Source organism: Mauremys mutica, chromosome 21 (assembly GCF_020497125.1).
Source record: "Mauremys mutica isolate MM-2020 ecotype Southern chromosome 21, ASM2049712v1, whole genome shotgun sequence".
Lineage (NCBI taxonomy): Eukaryota > Metazoa > Chordata > Testudines > Geoemydidae > Mauremys > Mauremys mutica.
In genome coordinates, this window is record NC_059092.1 from 16612195 (window position 1) to 16637185 (window position 24991).

At 47.7% G+C, this 24991-nt stretch overlaps 2 protein-coding genes across 2 annotated transcripts in view; both read left to right on the forward strand.

Moving 5' to 3' along the window:
- Nucleotides 1–311: 311 nt before the first annotated feature.
- SDHB (succinate dehydrogenase complex iron sulfur subunit B) lies at nucleotides 312–15697 on the forward strand. The gene is made up of 8 exons (XM_044996061.1): nucleotides 312–484; nucleotides 1425–1573; nucleotides 3219–3304; nucleotides 5433–5569; nucleotides 5950–6066; nucleotides 8316–8417; nucleotides 9724–9846; nucleotides 15483–15697. Exons 1-8 carry the CDS (start codon nucleotides 317–319, stop codon nucleotides 15558–15560), a joined length of 960 nt encoding a protein of 319 aa, XP_044851996.1. The 5' UTR covers nucleotides 312–316; the 3' UTR covers nucleotides 15561–15697.
- Nucleotides 15698–18389: 2692 nt separating this feature from the next.
- The window catches only part of ATP13A2 (ATPase cation transporting 13A2), a 70467-nt gene continuing 63865 nt past the window's right edge, over nucleotides 18390–24991 (forward strand). Inside the window, exon 1 of the mRNA XM_044996387.1 lies at nucleotides 18390–18466. Within this exon, the coding sequence (XP_044852322.1) occupies nucleotides 18457–18466 (10 nt within the window). The 5' untranslated portion in view covers nucleotides 18390–18456. The remainder of the gene's footprint in view (nucleotides 18467–24991) is intronic.

A 24991-nucleotide genomic window follows, 5' to 3' on the forward strand; every position in this document is an offset into this window, starting at 1 on the left:
CTCGTGAGCCTCTCTCAATATGGCCTCCCATTGGCTCCCTCTGCCCTCAGCCACTCCCAATATGGCCTCCTATTGCCCCGCCCCCCCCGGCCTCAGTCACTCCCATTGGCACCCTCTATCCTCAGTCCCGCCCAATGTGGCCTCCCATTGACTTCTGTCCTCAGCCGCTCCCAATATGGCCTCCCATTGGCTCCCTCTGCCCTCAGCCACTCCCATAGTGGCTTCCCATTGGCTCCATCTCTCCTCAGCGGCTCAGCCACGCCCAATATGCCCCCGTACTTAGCCACTCCCACTATGGCCGCCCAGTCTCTGCTCTATGGTCTTTAGGGAAAGCAGCGTCCTTTCCTGTTCCGTCGCGGTGGCCTGTGGGATAGCGGCGGCCGTGTCGCGGTTGTTGTCGGCACCCAAGATGGCGGCGGCCGTAGTCGGTGTCTCCTTGAAGCGCAGCGTCGCCAGGGTGACCCTCTGGGCGGCCGCGGGGCAGGTGAGGGGGGGCCCGGCGGGCGGTTACATCAGTGAGCGGGTCGGGGGCTGGGCCCGCGGGGGGGGCCTATGGGGAGGAGGTGGGGGAGCTGCCGGGGGGCTGTGGAGGGAAAGGGGGCGGGGGGGGCTCTGAGTGGAGCAGGCCGGGGAGGGGCCCCCCTTCGGGCGGAGGGAATCCAGAGGTAGTGGCCTGCCTGTCCCTCCCAGCTCCCCGCCCCCATCGCGCCTCTGGGCCTCTGGGGGGTGGCTAGCGGGTTGGGGGGCGCCGGCTCCGCGATCGGTCCCCTGGGGGCGTGGCTTGCGATGGGGGGGCGCCAGCTCCCCCCTCATCGCCGCTGACTTGGTGCCTGATCTTGGGCAAACCACTTTCCCTTTCCGTGCCTCGGTTTCTCTCTCCGTGAAATAGGGGCGGGTGTGGTGAGGCTGGATAGATTTTTGGCCCACTAGGGACACTTCGGTGTCTTAAAGTGACTTTGGTGACAGCTGTTCTGTTTAGCTTAAAATGAGTTTTTCCAGAGGCACGTGAATCATTTTGAAAGTCATCTAGATTGGTCATTGTCCTCTCTACCTATTTATACCAAAACATGTAAGTAATGGAAATCTAGATAGGCTACACCCTGCAGACTTTATACGTGGCATTTACGCTAGCCAAAATTGGATCTGTAATTCTCCACTGATGTTAGCAGTGTTTGAAACTGTAGCAGGTATGTGGGAAGGGGTAAGTATTATCTCTGTTTAATTAATTAGAAAATGAAAATGCTGAGATTGACGCTTGTTGAAGGCAACACAGTAAGTTGGTGGTAGATCCTGGACTCCTGACTGCAGATACCTTGCTTTAATCAATAGGCAACAAAATAAATCTCTTCCCAACCGAACACGTGTTGTCTAGAAAAATACATGGAGGAAATCTAAGGGGCCGTGTTGTTGTTGTTTGAGCTTAGGCCTGCCGTGGAGCACAGACAGCAGCTGCAGCAGCACCCGCTTCTGAAGCAGTAGCACCACGTATCAAGACTTTTGCTATCTACAGATGGGATCCCGACAAGCCTGGGGACAAGCCACACATGCAGACCTATGAAATTGATCTGAATAAGTGAGTATGCATGTAAGATTATACAGATGCTGACCCGAGAGTGCTGCTCCACAGAGATGCCTTTTCCTCTGTCAGCTTTGGACCGGTGTAAATCATTTAAGGCTCTGGATGTGGATTTAATTTGGCCACTCTGTAGCTGTTAATTAACGGTCGTAACAGCACTTTTCGTTTTACACGATCATTCAAGCTATGTTAGGATGATCAGTTACTGCACAGACGTGTCTCATCGATGGGACCAGATCGTGTTATGACCAGGTAAAGGAAGCCTGGTACAACCATGTAGTACAGATTGCTTTTGCCTGATGGTAACACAGGGCCAGAACATGACAAGTAGAACTGTGTCTGGAGGAGTTCAACACAGCTGTCTCTCAAGATGATTAAAAGAATAGTTCAATTTCAGAATGTACACGAGACCCTAAAATGTCCTCAAGCCATACTAGAAACACAAACACGTCCAAGGCTTTAGCATGTTTTGGAATACATGATAACGTTTCCATGTGCATTCCAAAGTGGAACTGTGCTGCATGAGCTGCTTGTGCTGGTATAGCAAGAGAAGGATCCAGCAGAAATTATGGAGGTTACATCAGCTCCTCTCAAAGTGAGCATGTGCGCCTGCCTCTTATCACTTGGGTTTTCAGCTTGGGGTCGTATGAGAGATGCTCAAGTGGCAGCTGTGGCCAAGAGCACTTTTCCTCTCTGCAGTTACCAAGAAGTGTGCAACCTTTTCTCTGGGACGTAGGAAGGAACCTTGGTACAAACACCTGTGTCTCTGTTTCCTCAGGATCCATCGCATGCTACTTGGGGTCCATCTTAAGTCTATTCTGAAATTTTAAACTAATGCAGAATGTAGCCACATGCTTATTTAAAAAACCTCTCGCAGAGAGAGCTGACTGTATTGCTGCTCTGTTGTCTGCACTGGCTTCTGACTAGTTTCTGGGTGGAGTTTTGTTTCTTATCTATTGCATAAACCTATTACATAAACCTTGAATGATTTTGAGACCTGGCTACCTGGGACTGCCTCTTTCCTTATGTATTATCGCCTCATTTATGATTAATGAGGACACTCAGACTCATAATACCTTGATTTAAAGGGGAGGAGCCTTGTAGCAAGGTATTTACAATGAAAACCTCCTGACTGTCCAACCCAGCCAGAGTTATTAATCTTTGTGGCACAGTGCAAAGCTCATCTGGTTTTTGGGGGCTTCCCCCCCTCAGGAATTTTGGTGAGGGTGTGTATTAAGGCACATGGGGTAGTATCTGAGTTTTATTTGATTGGGTGATCTATATTTTGTCACTTGGGATTGGCTTAGACGGGTTTAGAATTTTTATCCTTAGTATATTTGATAGGCACTTTCTAATAGCAATGCAAAGAATAGAAAATCCAGTGTTTGTAGGATCTATGTTCTGTAGCAACAGACATATAGGCCTATAGCTGGGGGATGCAGATACTGCTCCTCAAATAAGGAAATAAATCTTTTTAGAATTTCAGCAGGAGCAAGGAGGGAGTTGTTGCAAACAAGGTCAGACAGTAACTTTATTTCCAGAATCTAAGAGGGATTTCACAGATGTGTGAGAAGAGTGGAAAGGAAATAGTTGGGCTGTGGGGAATATGCAGGCATATTAAAGTGACCGGTTTCCATTATAGGTGTGGGCCTATGGTACTTGATGCTCTGATCAAGATAAAAAATGAGATGGACTCCACTCTGACCTTCCGCAGATCATGTAGGGAAGGTGAGGTGCTCTTTAATTAAATTTAAAAATGAATCTGTTATGCTGAGGATCATTTGACACACTGAGTACTGAGAAGATATTCATCTAAACCAAAGTGGGTGATGAGTGTGAATATTCTATGTCCCGCAGAACATCTCAGGATAGACATTAGTATACTATACTGTCTCTGATGCTGTTAAGTACAGGGCACTTGACATCTGTCAGGTTCAAGTGGTAGGCTCATTCACAGGTCACAGTTATTAAATAACGTTGTTTCAATCTCAGTACATCAGTCAAAATTTTTGCTCCTGAGTTTTGTTTTGTTTGCTGGGAATGATTGAAGGATTTTTCACTGTTTCCTCTTCACCAGGTTAAATGATTAGTGTCGGGGGGGGAAATCAACCTTGGTGATTCTAAAAGCCACCTTTGTGTGTGCTAGAATGCAAGAGGGTAATTGGCCAAGAATTGTTTCTGGTTTTGCAAATATTTCATATACTATAAGGCTGGAAGGGACCACTGAGTTCATCTAGCCTGACCTCTTATAGAATACAAACTGTAGGACTTCCCTGAATTAATTCCTGTTAGAATTAGACCAGATCTTTTAGAAAAACATCCAATCCTGATTTAAAAAATGTCCAGTAATGGAAAATCCACCAAATTGTTCCAGTGGCTAGTTGCCCTCACTGTTACATATTTGCAGATTATTTCTAATCCGAATTGTCTAGCTTCAACTTCCAGACATTGGATGTTGCTATGCCTTTGTCTGCTAGATTGAAGAGCCATCCCTCTAATATCAAATTTCTGTTCCTTATGTAGGTAATTACAGACTTTAATCAAGTCATCCCTTAATCTACTCTTTGATAAATTAAGTAGATTGAAGTCTTTGAGTCTCACTATAAGGCTTTTTTCCCCAATCTTTCAGTCATTCTTGCGGCTCTTCTCTGAACCCTCTCCAATTTTTCAATGTTCTTCTTGAAATGTGAACACCAGCACTGGACAGAGTATTCCAGTAGCAGTCACACCAGTGTAAAATACAGGGGTAATATAACCTCTCTACTTAGAGTTTTAATATTCTCCTGTTTATATATCCAAGGATTACATTAGCCCTTTTAATCACAGCGTCGCACTAGGAGATCATATGCAGCTGATTATCCATCATGACCCCCTCATCTTTTTCAAAGTCCCTGCTTCCCAGAGTAGCCCTTTATCCTTTAAACGTGGCCTAGGCTCTTGGTTCTTAGGTCATTGATCTGGCTGTATTGAAATACAAACGTTGTTCTCCTGCGGCCATCTCACCAAGTGATGCAGATCGCTCGGTATCATTTACCTATTCTCGTCATTATTTACCATTCCACCAATCTTTGTGTAATCTACAAACTTTATTGGTTATCTCTTTTTCTTCTTGGTCTTCGATAAAAATATTGAATAGTGTAGGGCCAAGAAACAGTCTCCTGTGGGACCCACTAGAAACACTCCCAGTTGATGGTGATTTCCCATTCACAGTTACTTTTTGAGACCTATCAGCTAGCCAATTTTTAATCCATTTAATGAGTGCTTTGTTGATTTTATAGCTTGTCTGCTATCCAGCTTAGCCTCAGGATGAGACCATATTTCTGTTGATAATGTCAGTGTGCTGATTTGGGAACAGTTGTCCTATGATGACACAGGTCAGAAAGATGGGTTGAAAGGGGCAGAATCCTCATTTTTAATTAATTATACAAAGAACTTCCAGGGAGCTGTCCACAGTTACACCCAGATCTATTTCCTGCGTGGCTACAGCTTGGTAATTGGAATGAGTAGTCTGAACTACTCGTGCACATGTGCATTACCTTACCTTTGTCAACCCTGAATTTGCCAGCTACTGCCGCAGACCCAACGTAGTCAACTCTTGATGGAAGTCTGATGGAGCCTGTTTCACTGTTAAACAGTGACACTTCTGGCTGGCACAAGAGCTGCTTTGAATCAGATCCCAAGAGAATTCTGATCTTTCTTCTGGTAGAATAGTGACAACTACACTAGCTTTTAAGATGGCATAATGGCATTATGGCTGGGGGAAGGGGGTAGATTGGAGCAATAAGCCTCCTCCACCCACCCTGGAGGGTGAAAGGATACAAGTCAGATGCTCCATTGTCTCTTCTCTCCTTCTCAGGCATTTGTGGCTCCTGTGCTATGAACATTAATGGCGGGAACACCCTGGCCTGTACCAAAAGAATTGACACCAACCTTAGCAAGGTCTCCAAAATCTACCCTCTCCCCCACATGTATGTGGTAAAGGATCTTGTTCCGGTGAGTTTCTGCATCTGTTGTGGTTTGTGGGACCAAGGATGACAGTGTTTCAGACTATACCTTGGTTTTCAGGGACGGAGCAGCACCCAGCTGAGAGATCATTCCAAAATGTGTACCTTTTATATAATGTCTTTCTAAAAACTTTTGTGACAGAACAATAAGAGCTGGATCAGAGAGAGCTGAGGAACCAATTCCTTATTCCTGTAGCTTCATAGCCAGTGGTTACACCTGTTCCTGTTAAATAGGAAGTGGGAGGTTAAAGGGGCAAATACAACACTGTCTGCCTGAATGTGTGTGCAGAACATCTGATCTCTTGCTAGTACAAATCCTAGTAAATAGTCAGTAAAATACTTTTTGTCTTTTTGTTTGTTTAAACTCAGGACATGAGTAACTTCTATGCTCAGTACAAAGCCATTGAGCCTTACCTGAAGAAGAGGGATGAATCGAATCAGGGCAAAGAGCAGTATCTGCAGTCCATAGAAGATCGTCAGAAACTGGTTAATACTCGTGTTTTATTCTCTCCCCTCCCCCGGTGCTTTAATTTGATCCATATAAGAATTAGGTTAGATATTTTAACATATCTGTCGTCATGCGTAAGTCAGGGCTGTTCCTTAGAGGTAGGTGCAGAGTGCAATGTGGAATCATTTCGCCATCCCTGCTAGAATCCTTTGAGATTCCCTTGTGTGCTGGGAATTGATTGGCTGGAATGTGGTGTAATGTTCTGTGGGTTTGTCTGCATGGTGTGTGTTACCACAGCTCCTATGGGTTGTATTCTAACGTGATGGAAAACAAGCAGTATAGACAAGGACTTGAACATCAGATCAGCTGTCTGCACTGTCAGAGAAAAATGTGTTTTTTTTTTAATATCAAGATAACATGCATTAGATCGCTGCGATTTTTACGGCGAGGTGAGACTAGGCTTGGTAGTTATTACCTTGAAGTAGCTTGGTGAAGTCAACTCTATGCCTCCCCATCTAAGTTAGACCTCACCTGACGACATCATGGTAAAAACAACAGTGCCCTGTTTCCACTAGGATTTTACCGGGAAATAGCTAACGCACGTTAGCTAGCTCAGAGTGAAAGCACACGGTTTTGGCATTGTGGATATGGCCATGGTGTTAAGCCACAGTTAACATTGTATAAGGCACCATGAGTCGTTGTTGGTCCTGTTTTAACACGTTGTTGTTTTCCCAGGAAAGTAAGCCCTTTGGGGGCTTTATACTGTTGACAGCTAGGATAGAAGACTGGAGGGCCTTTAAAGAGATTTGCCACTGGAAGAGTCTTGAAAGAAAAAAGAAAACATGTCTAGAGAAAACATTTTACATCGCTAGTAACTTTGTGTGGTTTCCCCTTTACACCCACCAACTGTAGCAAAATGCAGGGTTTTCTCTTCACACCCCAGCCTGTCCGGATAGATCTTGCAGTTAAGTTAGAGTTCTGTGCTAGGGACATTGGTCTGTTGCTATGGCCAATACCATGGTGTTGCAAACGCAATATCACTGCAGTATCAAGGAGGAGCAGATGAGCTAGATCGTCCAAAGGAGTGAAAGAGGGTTTAGTTTGACCCGCAAACATTCTTTTTTTTTTTTTTAAACAAACAATCTAAGAAACTGTTTAAAAACATGTGAGAAGTAACAGGATATAATTTTCTAAAGGAATATCTGGACATTTCCAGGGTGAGTCTCAATTTATGAAGTGTTTCTGACATATGAAGCCATCATATGACTGCTGAAAATGTCAGTGGTGCCATAAAATAGCAGTACAGTAACAGCTGTGTTATCCAGCCTTGTACCAACTGGAAAGCTCTGTAAACCGGCATTTCTAATCTTCATAGAAAGTCCACTTTATAGTCTGGTTGGCGCGGGGCTGGCAGGCCTTCCTGGCTCTGTGTGGCTCTCTGGAAGCAGGACATGTCCCTGCTGCTCCTAGGTGAAGGAACAGCCACGAGGGGTTCGGAGTGTGGGAAAGGGTGCAGGGCTGGGGGTTTAGAGTGTGGGAGAGGATGCGGTTTCCAGCCAATGGGAGCTGTGGAGCCAGCATTCAGCACAGGAGCAGCACGCTGAGCTGCCTGCCGTGCCTCCACCTAAGAGCAACACGGACAGGTCACCCACTGGGGCCTGCTTGAAACAAGCTGTTGGAATATAAGCATTGTTTTCTCATCCACTACTCCTACTCCCCCAATATTTTCATGGCACCCTCCCTCCACAAAGAATCCTGTTAGGATCAGGGGCGGCTCTGTTTTTTGCTGCCCCAAACACGGCAGTCAGGCGGCCTTCGGCGGCTGGTCACGCGGATTCGGCAGTGTTTCTGAGAGTGATTTCCCAGTCCTGCGCCTTCGGCGTACCCACTTCCGAATTGTCACCGAAGGCACGGGACCAGCGGACCTCCTGCAGGCATGCTGCCAAAGGCTGTCTGACTGCCACCCTCACGGCAACTGGCACACCACCCCCTGCGGCTTGCCGCCCCAGGCATGCACTTGCTGCGTGGTGCCTGGAGCTGCCCCTGGTTACGATACAGCCAGAAGTAAAGGATCCCTGGCTTCTTGTTTCAAAGCATCAACTGACAGGAATCTCTCTCTACAAGTGCAGAAACTGGGCCTTTAGCACACCTTGCGTATGAACATATTGAAGTAGGAAGTCACAAGGGGGAAGAGGGTGGACAGGGAAGCACGTGTCACCTTTCAGAAGAATTGTTTCCTAGATAATGTCTTGCATTGCTGGCTGTCCTCTCTCCCATTTGCATTCAGGACGGGCTCTATGAGTGCATTCTATGTGCCTGCTGCAGTACCAGCTGCCCCAGTTACTGGTGGAATGGAGACAAATACCTGGGCCCTGCAGTGCTTATGCAGGTAAGAAGAAAGTAACTGCTGGGGTGGGGGGGGGGGCACTGCAGTGTGATAGTGTTTGATAAAACAGGATTGTTGAGTTACTTTCTGGCACTTCCCCTTTTTCTGAAGCCAGTGGAAATGTGCAACGTGGCACTGTACATCCTTTTAAGGGGGGTCTTGTTTACTCGGAGCTCAAGAGCAAGGGGTTTAGTAAATAACCTCAAATATATTAAAATAAATAATTTTGAAAAGTCAGGAGCCCCACACAGGGATGCACCTCGCTCTAATCCTGTTTAATTCAGGGTTTTGGAGCGGAGCGCGGAGCAGCTCCGGAGCAGTGGAGCTGCAGGTTTTTGCCTGGAGCTGGAGCGGAGCCGGAGCACAGCTCCAAAGCCCTGGTTTAATTTCCCCCCCCACCTCCCCCAGTGAGTGTTGGTTATCCACTCTAAGCCCTGCTTGTTGTGGATAGTGTGGGCAGGGCGTAATACAGATGTCATGAAAAGCCTCGTGATACTACTTAAGGGTTAGGTAACAAACGTTTTTCATTATCTAACAGCCTGAAGAGCAGTAAGGCACAAAAAGAAAGTATCCTGTTTTTCCACTGCTTAACCAGAGACTGGCGTGCTCGTCTGGATGATGCACATAGACTAATTGGATCATGTTCTTTGCTGTCCTATAGAGATTCCTTTTTTTTTCTCACCCCAAAGAAGGGCACCAAACCCACTTCCTGGCTTGTTCCAAAAGATCAGCGGGTCAATTTGTAGATAGAGAAACTGAGCACAAGATAGAAAGTCAGGAGTTCCTGAGTTCCAGTTCGAGCTCTGACTCTTTCTCTGTGACTATGGTCTTTTCTCTAATTTTTCTCCCTCAATTTCCTTGTCCCTGGTATTAAAATGACAAATACTTGCCTTCCTCACATGGGTGCTCTGAGCAAGTAACACTTCTTAAAGTGCCTTGAAGATGAAAAGTACTAAATATTTTTTATTGCATCTTACCTGTCATGCTAATGCATTGAGCGTATTGCACTGGCATTACCGTAATACATTGAGTGTATTGCACTGGCAGAGGAAGCAAATTAATCACTGTTCCATTGATGAAAGATCACATTAGCTATTGCAACAATTTCCAGATATTTTAACTAATTACTTATAGTCAGTTGCACTCAAGATTTTAAAGAAGTAGTTGGATTTCTGCAGCATATTAAAGGAAGTGATTTAGACTCTGCATTGAAAGCCTTAAGTTAAATCATGCTTTTGATATGTATTTTTAATCAAATACTTTTTCCAAGTATAGGATACAGCGTGCCCAGTAACACTCTGCTTTTCAGGCATATCGCTGGATGATTGACTCCAGAGATGACTACACAGAAGAACGTCTGGCACAGCTTGAGGACCCATTTTCCCTCTACCGCTGTCATACCATCATGAACTGCACAAAAACTTGTCCCAAGGTATTTATCCCTCTGTGGCAGCGTGTACCCATATGTTCACCCTTTTTCAAGTCTGTGATAAATTTCATACAAAGTATGCCTTGTGAGGTATCATGTGAAAACTCATAATTTACTGATCATTATTGTTCTGGTAAAATGTGTGGTGGTGGTGGTGTATGTAAAGTTATAGGATTCTGCTGTATGATATCACCAAAGGAATGTTCCAAGTCTGGGGAAGAGTCACAAACCAGTTCCCCAGAGAGACAAGTATAGCCGATACCTCAGCCAGATGTCAGCAAGATCAAATGGACTATCACCTGGTTAAGTGGCCACTCTTTGGCAGGAAAGAGGATGTGAGCGAAAATCTACATCTTGACAAAGAAACAGTTGGGGGTTCTGTCCCCGCAGACTTTCTGTCTCCTGAACCTCAGCTGGAGATGATTCTCAAAGAGGAGAAAGAGCTATAAAAAGAGATAGGAGATGCCCCAAATTATCTGTTCCTCCTTTCTCTCTACCCACAGTTTCCACAACACCTGAAGAACAAATGAAACAGCTCTGGCCTGGGGGGAGGGATCCTAACTGAAAGATTCAGGCTTTGTCTACACTGATAAGTGAAAGACAAAACTGTTGTTGTTCAGAGGTGTTTAAAAAAAAAAAAAAAACAATCCCACCCTGCAAAAGACAGAAGTTTTGTTGAGGACAAGTGGCAGTATGAATAGCGCTTTGTCAGCAGGAGTGCTCTCCTGCCAAAAATGCTAACGCCACTCATTGAGGGTGGAAGTTTTGTTGGCAGAAGAGCTGTCTCCTGCTGACAAACAGCGGCTACACTGCGCACCTTTTAGTGGCATGGCTGAAGCAGCACAGCTATGTCGCTAAAAGCTGTGTAGTGTAGACATAGCTTCAGTCATTACCTTCTTTCTGTAGTTTAATAAACTTGTTGTATTGTTTTATCTAGACCGGTGGTTTTCAGCCTTTCCAAACTACTGTTCCTCTTTTCAGGAGGCTCAAGTTCGAGTACCCTGCCTGGGGCTCAAGCATGTATCTTAGCTTCGTGGGGCCCCAGGCAGCTACCCTGCTTGGCACCCCCTAGTGCAGGCCCTGCACTTGCAAAACCCCCCCCCCCCAAACCTGTCCTGTGACCCCCAGGTTGAGAAACACTGATCTAAATGAATTGATGTACCCCCTGGAAGACCTCCATATACGCCCAGGAGTACACGTACTTCTGGTTGAGAACCACTACGACTGGAGTCCCAGGGGAGCCGACTGAGGTCACTCAGTCAGGGTGAACTGCAAAGAATGGAGCAGACAATCCCCAAAGCTGGTGGATATTCTAATACTTAGATTTACCAGGCCAGCGCAAAACAGCTTCTCTAATACCTCACTGGTTACCCAGAAGCCAACAACACAGTTCCCTTACAGCGACCCAGCCTTAGGCCTCCACCCAGACACCCAAGTCAAATATGATGAGGATCACTGGAAATCTTATTCATCATATAAAAAAGTTCTAGCAATCCCAAAGGATCAGACACATTACCTCCCAGGTTAATGAATATTTCCGATCTTACCCAACTACACGCTTACAGCCAATCCTTATTAACTAAACTAAAATTTATTAAAAAATAAGAATATTGGTTAAAAGTTCAGTGTACATAGAGACATGAGTACAATTCTTGAGATTCAGATTCATAGCAGAGATGGGAGCGTTGTAGTTGCAAAGAGTTCTTTCAGAATTAGTTCATAGGTTATAGTCCAACATATATACTCAGGGGGTCCAGTCAGGACTGGGATCTCAGCCTTGTGGTTTAAGCTTCCCCTGCATGAAGTCTCAAGCAGAATCTGAGATTTAAAAAAAGGATTGGGACCCAAAGCATCTTTATACAGTTCCAGGCCTTCTTGTAACAGCTCAGAGTCCTTCTGCGAACAATATGCAATTATGGGGACTTTTGAAGTAGATCCCTTTCCGAAGCATCGCTGGTAATTATCTACACAGATTAACATAAGGCAATTGTCTGTTTTTTCCACCATTCGCAGATGATTTGCTATACATTTCAAGGAGAGATTAATACAGCGATATCCTGTTTGCAGTTGATTAAATGTTAAGATGTCCTTTTGATCTCTGAATTAACAGAATACAGCATAGACAGGGGCTGTTTGATTACATTGTTAACCTCTACCAATACGTATGTAAACACACAAACATTATCTACCAATATGTCTTTGGATCATTTGTCCTGCAAGATGCTGAACGCTTTCTGGTCATGTGTGTCAACCCCTGCTCTAGACCAGTGTGTTTGGATTGAAGAGTTTGGGAAGCTCCATTTAGGATAACGAGATCTGTGCAGATCATTTTCTATTAATAACATGACAGATGTGATATGAGCGTGTGTTGTCCAGGAGAGGGCTGGGCAGTACGAGGTGTGCATTTCTTGGGGAAAGTCTGGGACTGGGAATTTGTTGGTGTTGCTCTGCAGTGTAATTCAAAGGTGGCTGGCCATAGCACTCTTAACTGGGAGTAACTTGCATGCCGGAGGCTGTGTGAGAGTAAATCAGGAGGGGTAGCTCTCACAGCAGAGCAGTGTAAAAGACATCCCCGGTTGGAGAATTGAGGGGACACCGCTGTTCACCAGGTCAGATTGTGCCGTGGGTAATGTCACAGCCTCCCTCCCTGATCTCACTGCTAGGATGCTTGCAAAGGTGATGTGGGGTGGGAGCAGGTGAGTAGAGCCCCATGTAGGTTGTTAGACGATCAGGTGGAGGAATTAGAGCGTATCAGGCTGAACAAAACTTTAAATTTGTCCTCTGAAATGTGCTGCATATTCTTGTGTCTGAGCAATCGGCTGCTGCACTTGTATAGTGAGAAGTGAAACCTACCATGGAATGGAGAGATCACTGAAGCCCATTGTTTGCATTACGAGCAATTGTGACATCTCTTCTCCCTCATCAATGGGGGTCATGGGTGCAGGGTACTTGCACTCAGTCGGTGGGCCCAGTGACGGGTGGGAGCAAGAAAGTCTCTTGACCAACATGTTTGTGAAATGCTGGGATTTTTTGCTAGAAACATATGTACCCCCTTAGCAAGGGGCATCATTACCTCCTCCCACCCCAAGAAAAAATCCAGGAAAGAGTCTGATTAGCTCCAGAAAGTCTTGAAAGCCACCTTCTTAGGGGATATTTGCCACACACCCTTCAACTCAATTAGGCACAATTAGTAGCGTCTGCTTCAGAGATTTAGTGCTATGATAGGGACTAGCAGCTCAGCACTGCAGTGCCCTGACTGAGTTGTGGTGGGCAAGGGAAGTGTATCCTGGTTCTAAATAGTGGTGTAAGACCATCAAGAGCAATACACTTATCCTCTAAATGCGTCTCTCTTCATATTCCTCGTATCGTGTGTGTGTGTGTAGAGACTTCAGCTGGGTCTGGGAATTGTAGTGCAGTGGGAGCCTGTTACCAGGGCCAATTTCGGTAGCTCCCAGTTTGCTTGTTATAACGTACAGATCGCTACATTCAGAACCACGGGAATTATTTTTTCAGATCAGATCTGTACAGAAAGTAAAATCTCCTCCATCATGCAGTGACCTAGTGAATTGTCAGGGCAGCTAATCAAGTTTGAAGGGTTCTAGCTCTCCTGCCAACGGTATTCTTTAACTCTACCTGGGTTGCACCTGAAAGTGAAACTCAGTGCTTCTGTGCATATTAAATTGTGATTCCAGGTTCCATTTATTGATGACTTCTACAGAATGTAGATAACCAGTTACATCTGGAGCTAGATCACCAGCTGATGTGAACTGATATAGTTCCACTGAAGTCAGTGTTCATCTATACTAACAGAAGATCGTGTGAGAGAGAGAATTGTGCGGCATTATAACGAAGCAGCACATCATGGGTCTATGCAGGGCTGAAAGTAGAAATGGGGACTTACCGGTACGAGGCTGGATTGGGTCCGGCTCTGGCCCTCGGAAGGGGCGGGGCCTCAGGTGGAAGGGGTGGGGATGGAGGGGCGTGGTCAGAACCAACCCCGGCCCGCCCTGTACTGGTAAGTGCCCTCCCCTGCTGTGGTAGCAGCGGCATCCGGGGGCTCTGGCAGCAGTTTAAAGGGCCCAGGGCTCTGCTACTGCCCCAGGCCCTTTAAACTGCTGCTAGAGCCTCTGGCTGCCGCTGCTGCTAGAGCCTCTGGCTGCTGCTGCTACCCCAGGGCTCTGGCAGCAGGGCTCCGGGGGCTGTTTAAAGGGCCCAGGGTAGTAGAGGCAGCTGGAGCCCTGGCCCTTTAAATAGCCCCCAGAACCCCGTTGCCGCTACCCCAGGGCTCCAGCAGCAGGGCTCTGGCAGCAATTAAAAGGGCCCGGGGCTCCAGCTCCTGCTGGGAGCCCCCGGCCCTTTAAATTGCCGCTTGGGGAAGCCAGGCCACCCCGGTACGGTGCACCAGCTCTTGCCGGTATGCAGTACCAGGGCGTACCGGTTTAATTTCACCTCTGGGTCTATGACTTGTTAGTTAAATAATCATCGTGTTTCAGCCCAGACGCTGTAATCCTAGGTCTTCCCTTGGTCATATCTGAATTCTCCATGATTAGCTGTCTGGCAGAGTGCTTGTGATTTTCCCTTTTAGGGTGAGATTGAGCATACTCGTTTAGTTAGGCAGCACTACAGGGTTACATAAAGGCCTTTCACAGCATGAATGGTGGCTGTACAATACAACAAAAAATCCTTTGGAAAACGGAACAGCCAGAAGCATGATGTTGTGTTAGAATCACTTTTGGGTTGTAGCCTGAAGTGCTTTTGCTTTCTATCCCTCAGGTCCCATTTAAAACGCAGCTCTTGCTTTTCTCCTAGTTTTTAAATAAAACATTAGGTTTTGTGTCTTGACTCCAATGAAACTTATACAAGAGACCATTTTTACTAGGCAAAGTCCTGCCTTCGGCGCCCATGTGAAAATACCCCCAAATGTACTGAGTACAACTCTGCTCCAACTTTAGCAAGCGATCTTATCTCGGAGCAGTTCAGTTTGTTGTCAGTCCCTTGAGTGGCTGCTTGTCAGGTCTTTCCATATTCAGACCAAAAGATAAAATAAATCTTTTTGTTTTCTTAAAATGACAGGGGCTGGTGCTAACAAATATATATATTGTGGCCCAGGAAAGGGCTGCAAACATTTGAACAAGGGCCCTTTTTGAAGATTTTAGCGGGGTCAGAATTGGGCACCTGTTGCAGAGAGGCAGCTACCTGCTGGATGTGTCCCCACTCACCCCACCCTGACTTGCCTCTTCCCCCCTCCCCCTACCATTGTTCCACTCCTTCCCTTGAAGGATGGAATTGGGGGGTGCAGTGACATTGCATCTTCTCACATCATGGTATGCAGAGACATCCAGGACATTGCCTGTCTTGTCTGAGACAGATCATAACTGAGTGGCTCCACCGTGCACCATGTCATGTGAACAATCAAAAGGAGACACCATACTGGGGCTTGCCATGGGAGCAGGTGGACACTACCTTTATTTTTCAGAATGAGAAGGGGTGGATTTTGCAGCCCACACTCTGCCAACTTGCCTCAGTGGGGCCGGCCTGGCTGTGAGCTTACAGCACCAATCCATGTTGCTGTAAAGGAAACGCTATTAAGTGTAGTGTTAATTTCTCTGTCCGCTAACTGTTACACTTTGTCTTTGTAGGGATTGAACCCTGGAAAAGCAATTGCAGAAATCAAGAAAATGATGGCAACTTACAAAGAGAAAGCAGTCAGCGCATAATGCTGTTTCTTAATAATAGGGATAAAACGCACATACTGTAGCTGAATGTAATTTATATCTGATTTAGAAAGAGGGTTCCAGCAGGGACTCATGTTTTCCAGAGAGATGCACGTACAATAAATACTGTAAAGAACAAATAAGAGCTCCTACTTTATTAATAGAATTGAACCAACTTCTCTCTCTCTCCTGTGCCTCCTGGATGGATTTGTAAATTCCAGCTAATGTCTGAAATTGGTTGACCTCTGGTGTGTGCAGGTTATAGGAGTGCTACACCTCAGACTTTACTCCAGGATTCTGGAACTGGATATGGGGAAGTCGTCTGTTTCCACGTTAGCACCACAGCAAAGTAGTAACCCGAAGACGATAATTCATCTAATAGCGTTCATTCAAATACAGCTATAGCTGAGGTTAAAGGTATGGGAGAAGCTTTCAAGGAAGGTATATGGGTAGAAATTACATGTGATGTGGGAATCCTCAACCTGAAGAATTTTGGGGGGTTTCGTGGGAAGAACCTTGCCTGACAATGAAACTGTAACTACTTAGGAAAGTGCCATGATGTCTCAGACCAGTGGTCTATGCCCAGCCCAGGCCGGGGAACTTAATGATCCAACCAGTGCAACAAATTGAGTGATGAATCCTGGTCACATGCTGCCTGAGGCACACTGCGCATGTGCTAAGAAGTCGGTACCAGATGCTTCAGAGTGCAAGAAACCCTGTAATGCCAAACTCTGGAATAACCTACCTATAGTGGAATGTTATTTATTCCCCTGCTAGTTACTAGTCTGCCCCGAAGCATGAGGCATTACATCCCTCTTGAAGCATACTTATATCTAATGTAAACCTAGGTGTTCTTATCCATATAACTATCAGCTCCTTTTTTTGAGTACTTAGAACTCTGGGGTGCTCTCAGATCTTGTGGCAATGAGTTCCATAGGTTGGCTATCAATTGTGCTTAAATCAGTTTTCAATTTGCTTCCTTTTTGGTCTCATTGAGCACCCCCATGTGCTACATATTTCACTCAGTTGCAGCTGATTTGTGGTTAATAGTTCTTGAAAGCCATCAGCACTGGCTAACACCATAATAGGATACAGATCACAGGTCCCCTTTAACTTATTGATATGTCTGTATTCTATAACGTCCCTTCTGCAAAATCGGATAATCTCTCCCATCTATGGGAAGAATTTAGTTTCCTTATGAATAATTTGATACCTTATAAAGATGCACTCTCCATGCTCCCTATTGCTAAGAGGCAGAGCAGCATCTGAGTAGCTGTTCATATCTTCATCACATACTGTTCCTGGAGCCAAATGAATAATCTCATCTTAAATTCTGGTGAAATTTATCAGTTGTAAAGCTTAAAAGCCAACTAAGTATAGGTTGATTTAAACAACAAAGGGAAACTATAAAGTCATAGAGTTTAAGACCCATCATCTATGTTGACCTCCTGTGTATCACAGGCCACCTTCACCCCACACTGAACCCAGCAACTGAAATTAGACCAAAGTATCACAGCCCACAGAAGACTAGACTGTTCTGTGCCACAGGCGGAGAATAGGAGGGACCGAGTGCCCAAGGCCCCTGTAGTGATGGGGAAATTAAGTGAGATACACCCAGATAATCCTAGCAAGTGACCTGCATCCACATGCTGCAAAGGAAGGTAAAAAATCTCTGAGGTCACTGTGGGAAGTTCCTTCCTGACCCCACCTATGGTGATCAATTAGATCCTGAGCACTTGAACAAGAACCAGCCAGCCAAGCACCTGAGAAAGAAAATGCTCAGTGCCACCTCAGAGCCCTGCCCCATCCCATCCAATGTCCCATTTAAAGTCATGACCATCCCTGATGCTTCAGAGGAAGGAGATTTAACAAAATAACAGAATACTTGGGGGGGAATCCCTTCCTGGCCCCTGTAGGTGGCCAACTTCAACCCTGAAGCATGAGCTTTTAGGATAATAAGGTATACACTAGAAATGAGCCTCGTAGCTGCTGAGCCTGACCCCTACCACCAGATATAACTAGAAGATGAGAAATTAAATCCCAGGGAGGGAGAGGAATTGTTTGTGGTGCCCATGAGGTATAATTAGGATTAATTCCCCCCCACTGAGAAGGTCAGTTCGGGTAAGGATGGTGGAAGCCTCAGTGAGTCATTTCAAACCAGGCTTCATGGCACACTGGGCAATCAGGGAGCAGAACCATCCTGCATTGGCTGAGTAGAATGGACCAGGAGTAGATAATACTAGGCCCTTTTCTCCTTCAGAAGAGTGGCATGGTCAGCGTGAAAGGGCATCACGGAGACTAAGTAGGTGGATCACAGCAGAGAAAGAGAATGTGTGTTACAGAGATTGATGGACACACACGGGTGTAGCTAGTGTGTGTATATGGTTGGGTAGCTAAAGCACAGGAGTGGAAGTCAGGAAATGACTTTGCCTCTGTCACAGAAGTGGGTTACACACTGCACAACCTTGGGCAAGCCCATGCCTCTGCTTGGGCCTCAGTTTCTCATCTGTAAACCGGGGGTGCTGGGGTGTGTCTAATACCCTGGGAAACCCTCCCTGCTGCAGGCGGGCTCTTGCCGGGGCTCAGGGTGGGAGCTGGGACTGGGAGACCCTCCCTCCGCCTGTCGCGATCTGTGGGTGTCCTGGGTCAAGGCAGGGCCCTGGCACGAGGGGGAGCCGGGTTTGCCATGTACCCAGGAGCCCTCGTCTGGACACAGCAGCCCGGGCAGAGAGAAACTACAACTCCCAGCCGCCCCTGCGCGGCCGCGCCCCGCCCCGCCGACCCGCCAGCTGCGGCTCCTTTGTGCCTCCGAAGCGGAGAGCGAGGCCGGCGCCGGGAGCTGCTGGCGCGCGCGAGTTCGGCTCCCGGGGGGCGCCGGGTGCTGCTGGCGCGCGCAGCCATGAGCGCAGGTGAGCGGGAGCCGGCGGGTGTCTGCAAGCTCCGGGCCGTGCACGGGACCCCCCGAGGCCAGGCGGGGCTGCTGCTGCCTGCGGGGCGCTCTCCCGTCCCGGCTGCCCGGCTCCTGCTGCAAGGCGGGAGCTCAGCCGCCGGGGGAGGAAGTCGCGCTGGCCCCAGCGAGGGGCAGAGCCGGCGCCCCTGGGGCTGCTCGGTGCGTCCCTCTCGCGCTTCTGTTCCGGAGCAGGGTGCCGAGGGCAGGGCGTGCTCCCAGCCTGGGCTCCGCAAAGCCGCGCGGCGCTGCCGCTGGGATTGACAAGGATGCTGGAGCCAGCGAGCTCCCGGAGCGCAGCTGGGGGGATGCTCGGGGGAGCGAATAACCTCCAAGTTATGCGAGTCCGTTCTGATCCCCCCCCCCTCCCCCTCCCAGCCCATCCTGCCCCACTTCCTGCGGGGTGGCTGGGTTTGTGCGGTGGTGTCTGATGTGCAAGAGTTGGGAGCCTTTGGGAACAAGCCGTATCTCCACCTGCCAAAGAGGAGAACCAGTTTCATTCACACACAGGCCTCCACCCCTGAGGCTCTGGCAGTCTGTCCTATGAATGATCCAGGTGTCTGTCCTCCCCCACCTCCGCTTTCTTCAGTGATGTAATGTGGACATGCCCGGTGTTAACACACAGGCGAGCAGGCTGCTCTGCGGGGCAGGAGGTCTCATGCCACAGCGTTACCCAAGTCCCGGAGGTGGCGCGCACCTGCTTGGGTTGCGTTTCTGGGGCTGCTCCACTCAACAGCCCTCCCTTGCCAACCTGGGGAGCAGGGAACGTTCAGGTGCCTTGGGCCGAGCTGAGTCTCCCACACTTCTCTGAGCAGCAAAGTTATTTCCCAGGGACTGGCTTGTCCCATCCCTTGCGTGTCTTGGAACAGGAGTTGTCCAGCTTATGGCTTAGAGCCTTCCTATCCCCTTTACAATCACACAGTGACCCTGGGGCTGCTGCCGAAGTCACTTAGGCACCAAACTGACATTAGGAAAGTCTTGATGTATTTTTAGCTGTGTTTGAATATGTGTTCCCGGCTCCTGGAGGGAATGGGTGGCCCATCAGCCCACCAGGGATCTAGAGAGCATTCTGCAGCTGGTCTCCAGATGATAACCTAGGATCTACCACCCTGGAGTCTGTCTTCTCGAGTTGTAAACTGATACTGAGAGCAAAAGGGGAGGTGGCAGCTGAGTCCTAGAGCTGTGACCCCCTGCCGGATGGCTTAGCACTTACTCTTTAAAAAAGTGGGTCTCATGGCATGGAGGCAGGGCTGTCTGGGGGGGGGGGGCAAGTGGGGCAATTTGCCCCAGGCCCCGTAGGGTCCCCCATGAGAATATAGTATTCTACAGTATTACAACATATTTTTATGGAAGGGGCCCCCAAAATTGCTTTGCACCTGGCCCCCTGAATCCTCTGGGCAGCCCTGCATGGAGGTAACCCCAGTGCACCATTTGTGGTCAGGCGCAGCACTGCTGGTGAGCTGCTGCCTCAGTTTCCCCTCTCTCGGGGTATAAACAAGTCCAAGCAGGCCTTTCTAGTAGTAAAGAGCACCCTCTTTGGAAGGTGTTTATTTAACCAAAAAGGACAACAGGAAAACGAACAAATGCTTCAGTCAGCTGCTCCATCGGGAATTCCCGGCCATTTGATCCGGGCGGGAGAGTGCTCCAGGGCTGGTGGGGTGAGATAAGACTGAATTCCTTGCCAGGAGCTTGGGCCTCTGCTGGGCATTGGCAAGTAGCCCCAGGGGGATCTGGGTTGGCTCATTCTCCTTAGTGGAGTCTCTCAAAGGTAGGCTGACCTCCCACCCTGCATGGCTGGAGGCAGTCTAGCTGTAACTGGTCCAGGAAGGTGGGTTCTAACACATGTACAGCGTAGTCTACGCTTAAGTGTATCTATTTCATTTGAGATGTGACTTTTGTATTTTTGACGTAGCCGTACTGGTGTAAGCCCGAGTGTGAACATGGCGATGTTGGTATTACGGACATTGCTTGTGCCAGGTGTTTGCTGGAGTAATTTCTACTAGCAAACATGCAGTTTTGTCAGCATGGACTGCGTCCGCACTAGCAGCACTCTGCCGGTACAGTATATTGGTATAGCTGTACTGGCAAAGCCTTCCCAGTGCAGCCCTGGTTTTATGCCAGTCTCCCAAACTGGCATAAGCTGTACTCATAACTATATAACTGAATCCTTGCTAGGAGGGGTTTGCTGGTTTAACTATTAACTATCCTGATAGAATTATACTGGGCAAAACCTCTCTAGTGTGGACAAGGCTTACCCAGTTGAATTCACTGCAGCTGCAGGCTTTAGGAATGCTGAAGGAAACCAGATTTGGTTGCTGCTTTCAGTTTTAAAGGGCCACTGCCAACTTTATTTATTTACTGCTAGTTTTTAAAAAATTCCAATATCTGACAGAATCCTCCTATAAATAGTAAGTTCTGGAACTTTTCAAACATGCTCCTCAATGAGAGAGAAATTGTTCAGCTGAGGTCCCTGAACCTGCAAAGACTTGCACACTGGACCTTGCACCTGCATAAGGCTTTCTGGATGGTGGCCTGAGTAGACAGGAAGGAGTGAAGCCGATGATAAAGTTCTGTTGAATGCACTGAGGTAACAGCCTGGAAACAAATCATTATCAGTTTAATAGATTTTTTTTTCATTATGATCTTGTAGTCTGACTTCCTCCATAACCTAGGCCAGAGAATTTACTCCATGAAATTAAACGTGTCCCCTTAAAATCTGAATTTTCTTATGCTAATCAGGGATGCATTGATAATATATGATAAATGACCTCAGGATCAGTGAGCCTTTTTACTTCTGTTACACTGGAAACATCCACTGTGTTTTACATAAATGTACAGAAAACAGGGTTCCTGCCCAAAGCGGAGCTAGTATCCAGGGTCAGATTGGATGCACCATTCTGCAAAAACTCCTACCTGGAGGTCGAGAACCTCAGTCAGAATTTCCTCTTTGCAAGAGGAATCAAAACCAATAATGAACCTAAAGTTCCCTTTAGAGGAGTTTCATGTGCTGCATAGAAAACAGCTGGTCAGGGTTATTGTTGGGTTCCGCCCGCCGCCCCACTCCTTATACCAACTGACTTTGGCAGAACTGAAATCTTGTAATGAGAAAGGAAATGGTCACCCAGAATGTACTACTTCTGTACTTCATAGTGGGTTTCAGTTCTTAGCTTCCGCGGAGCAAGTCAGAACAATGATGTGGGAAGGTAAATGATTTGCATAGATGCCTGTAGCCTTTCATAGAATAGAATATCCGGGTTGGAAGGGACCTCAGGAGGTCTCTAGTCCAACCCCCTGCTCAAAGCAGGACCAAACCCCAGACAGATTTTTGGCCCAGATCCCTAAATGGCCCCCTCAAGGATTGAACTCACAATCCTGGGTTTAGCAGGCCGATGCTCAAACCGCTGAGCTCTCCCTCCCCTTATGGTAACAGACTATGTGCATTAATATTGTTATGAGAAGGGGACACCGTGAGCGGGAATTTGTCTTTCTGCTGTTCTAAATGAGCCAGACAAATGCACTTTGAGTGAATAAACCGCTAAGTGCTGGTGCAACCCTGAAGGTTCCCCACAATTACATTAATCCCGTCAAGACTTTGGTGAATCAAGGAATGTGCCTTGTAAGTGATTGGGAGGCATTTGCTGCTCCTGGGAAAGAGAGGAGCTGATAGCACTGGTAGGGACCAACCTTACTAATGACAGGTCCTCTATAAACATCCCAGGTGGTGCTTGAGCAGTGCTGCGCGGCAGTGCCCAGTCCTGCGGGCGCCGGTGATGCCAAACACGGTGGTGATCTGGGTAAAATCCACGACGCATTAGGTGAATCTACATTTGTGCCATTTCTAATGCAAGAGAGGCCAATGATTCTGCATCAGAAGGTGTTGATCTAGGCTGCCCTGGGGGCTTAATGACGGGGTACGGCAAGGGTTAGCAGCTTGTTGTAACTGCTCCAGCATGTCCCTGTCCTCCAGACGGCAAGTATCCCTGCTTTACTCACTGGCTGTGATGGCAATGTCACTTTGATGGTCTGATAAGGGCAGGGGATTGGGACTTGGCCTCCTGGGCTCGCTGGCTGACTGTGCAAACTGGGCGGGAGGGAATTATGCAGCTTCTCTGTGCCTGTGTTAGCTCATTTGTAAAATGGGGGAATTGCCCCCTCGCTCCCCGGGGAATTGTGTGAGCCCTGGTCGTTGGTAAGGGGCCTTGATCCCCTCTGCTGGGAGCTGCTCGAGAAGCGCGAAGGATTAGTCAGGCTCCGTGCTAAGAGTGCTGCAGAGATGATGCACACGGCCCCCAGGACCCTGCTGTATGGTTATGGTGTGAGGCCCGAAGAGGAGTGCGGCTCCTATTCCTCGCAAGTGACGTTGCTGAGAAGGTGCCATGGGAGGGGACTGGAGAAGCATTAAACGTCGGGAGGTCCCACCTGTCCTGTTGCGCTGGGCCCTGAGTTTAAAAAAAAACAAAAAAGGGGGGGGGGCAAGCCAGATCTTGCCGTCTAACGAGCCAGAGTGTGTCGCGTGGCTGAGCCGGCTGATCGGCAAACCCATTACATTGGCGGATCAATCAAACTAGTGGTGTTGCCAAGACTTTCGATATTTGGTGTTTTTCTTTAAAGCCCCAGCTCCCGGAGCCAGGGGATTAGGTGAATACTGTATCTCAGCTTTCGCTTTAAAATAGCTTCTATCCCTTCATGGCTGCAGGGAAAAGCTTGAAAATGAGCCCTGAGTGCACCCTGAAGGTCCAGAAACCGGAAGGCAAGGAACCCCAAATTAATCACTTTTAGAAAAAAAAACCCATGGGCTGTTTTTTAAAGCCAACCTCCTGCCTTTTTTGAGGTTTGTTTCATAGGTTTTTGAACACTCGGGGTGGACAACGCTGAACTTGCTGCTCTGTCTCAATCTTAGTAAGTTTCCTCTCCCTCTCTTCCCCCCGTAGTGGTTGGTGCTTCTGACTGGGTTATGCCTGGCAAAAATGTCTGTAGGCCAAGAGTTTCCAAAGTGACTAGTCATTTTGGGTCCCTGAGTTGAGACGTCAGCCCGGGGGCTGTGTTCTCAGAGGGTGGTGTCACGTTCTGGGGTGCGATTCAGACCAGCCAGAAGTTGTCACTGCTTGTTTTATAACCCTGAGTGCCCCCAAATACTTCTGCTACTTGTGGGTCCTTGCCTGGGATGTACACAACCGCCAGCGTTCACTTCATGTTGTGTACGCTGCACAGCTCTGACTCAGCCATGCTGAATCCAGCAGTTATCACAGACGTATTGTCTTTACCAACCTTAGCCGGTGACCCCAACACACCTCCCGCCCCAACCTTCCCCAGACCCATGTGCTTGGCAGCTCCCAGCCCCGTCCTTAGTCCAGCGGACTGAGAACATCCATTTATTCCTTCAAGGAGACAAAACTTTACCGAGGTTGTCACACCAGCTGGAGCTGACATTCACGTTAGCACAAACACAGCCCCCGTTGGTTTAGATGAATAGTAAAACAATGTTATTAATGAAAGAAGATCGGATTTGGAGTTCACGAATAAGAGAGAAAGTTAGAAACAGTTGCCAGCAAGTAAAAGTGAAAGCACACAACTAAAAGTCTAAAACTTCAGTCTAGCAAGCTTTGGTTCAACGCTTTGTCCAAGATGGCTTGTCTCACCCACGGTCTTCCTGGGTCGGGATCTCTTCCAAAGATGCTGGTTCCTTTGGCTTCTTAGGTGAAAGGGAGAACTTGGCGTTCTCTGCCCCTTTCTTTTCTAGGCCGTTGACTGCTTGAAATGGGTTCTTCTGAACAATGTTAAGTTCATTCAAGCCGTGAGAGAGGCTACGTGGAGTCTGGTAAGGAAGGAGGCTCCCTGCTCTCTTCCCCCACTTGGGTTTGCTGAAATGCAAATGGTTCGGTTTCCTGCCATCTTCTTCCCCTGCTGCCGTGATGGCGGCGTGATGTTCGCTACATGGGTATAAACTGATGTAAACGCTCGTTCCTTTGTTTAGGCCGGGCGTGTTTAACGACTTTGCCCAGGCAGGGCTGCCTGGTTTTGGACAAGTAACGTCCTACGGGGGAGATTTATAACTTCACGTATAATGTTGCTACATATGCATTTCACTGTGACCTCCCTGACCAGGGTGGTGGTAGTTTTCAAATGAGCCCTCACAAGGTATATTTTTGTACAAAGACTATTACAACGGTGTGGAGGATGTGAATACAGGGCGCTTTGGGTCGCAAGCGGGTATCAGCATGTTCTGAAAATCCAGGCCTCCTTCATGGGGTCTAAACTTGGGATCCAGACTTCTTAGTCTTGGAAATCTTGGCTGTAGACAAGTTGAGCTAGGGGCTGTTCATGTGTGTTTGCCTGCGTGTTACTCAGCACATCTGCAGCAGGGAACACGTGTTTCTACAACACAGTCTCTAGCCCGTGGTCCAGCGGTTAGGGCAGAATTTGGGAGACCTGGACTCGAGTCCCTGCTCTGCCACAAACACTCTGGGTGACCTTGGGCAAGTCACTT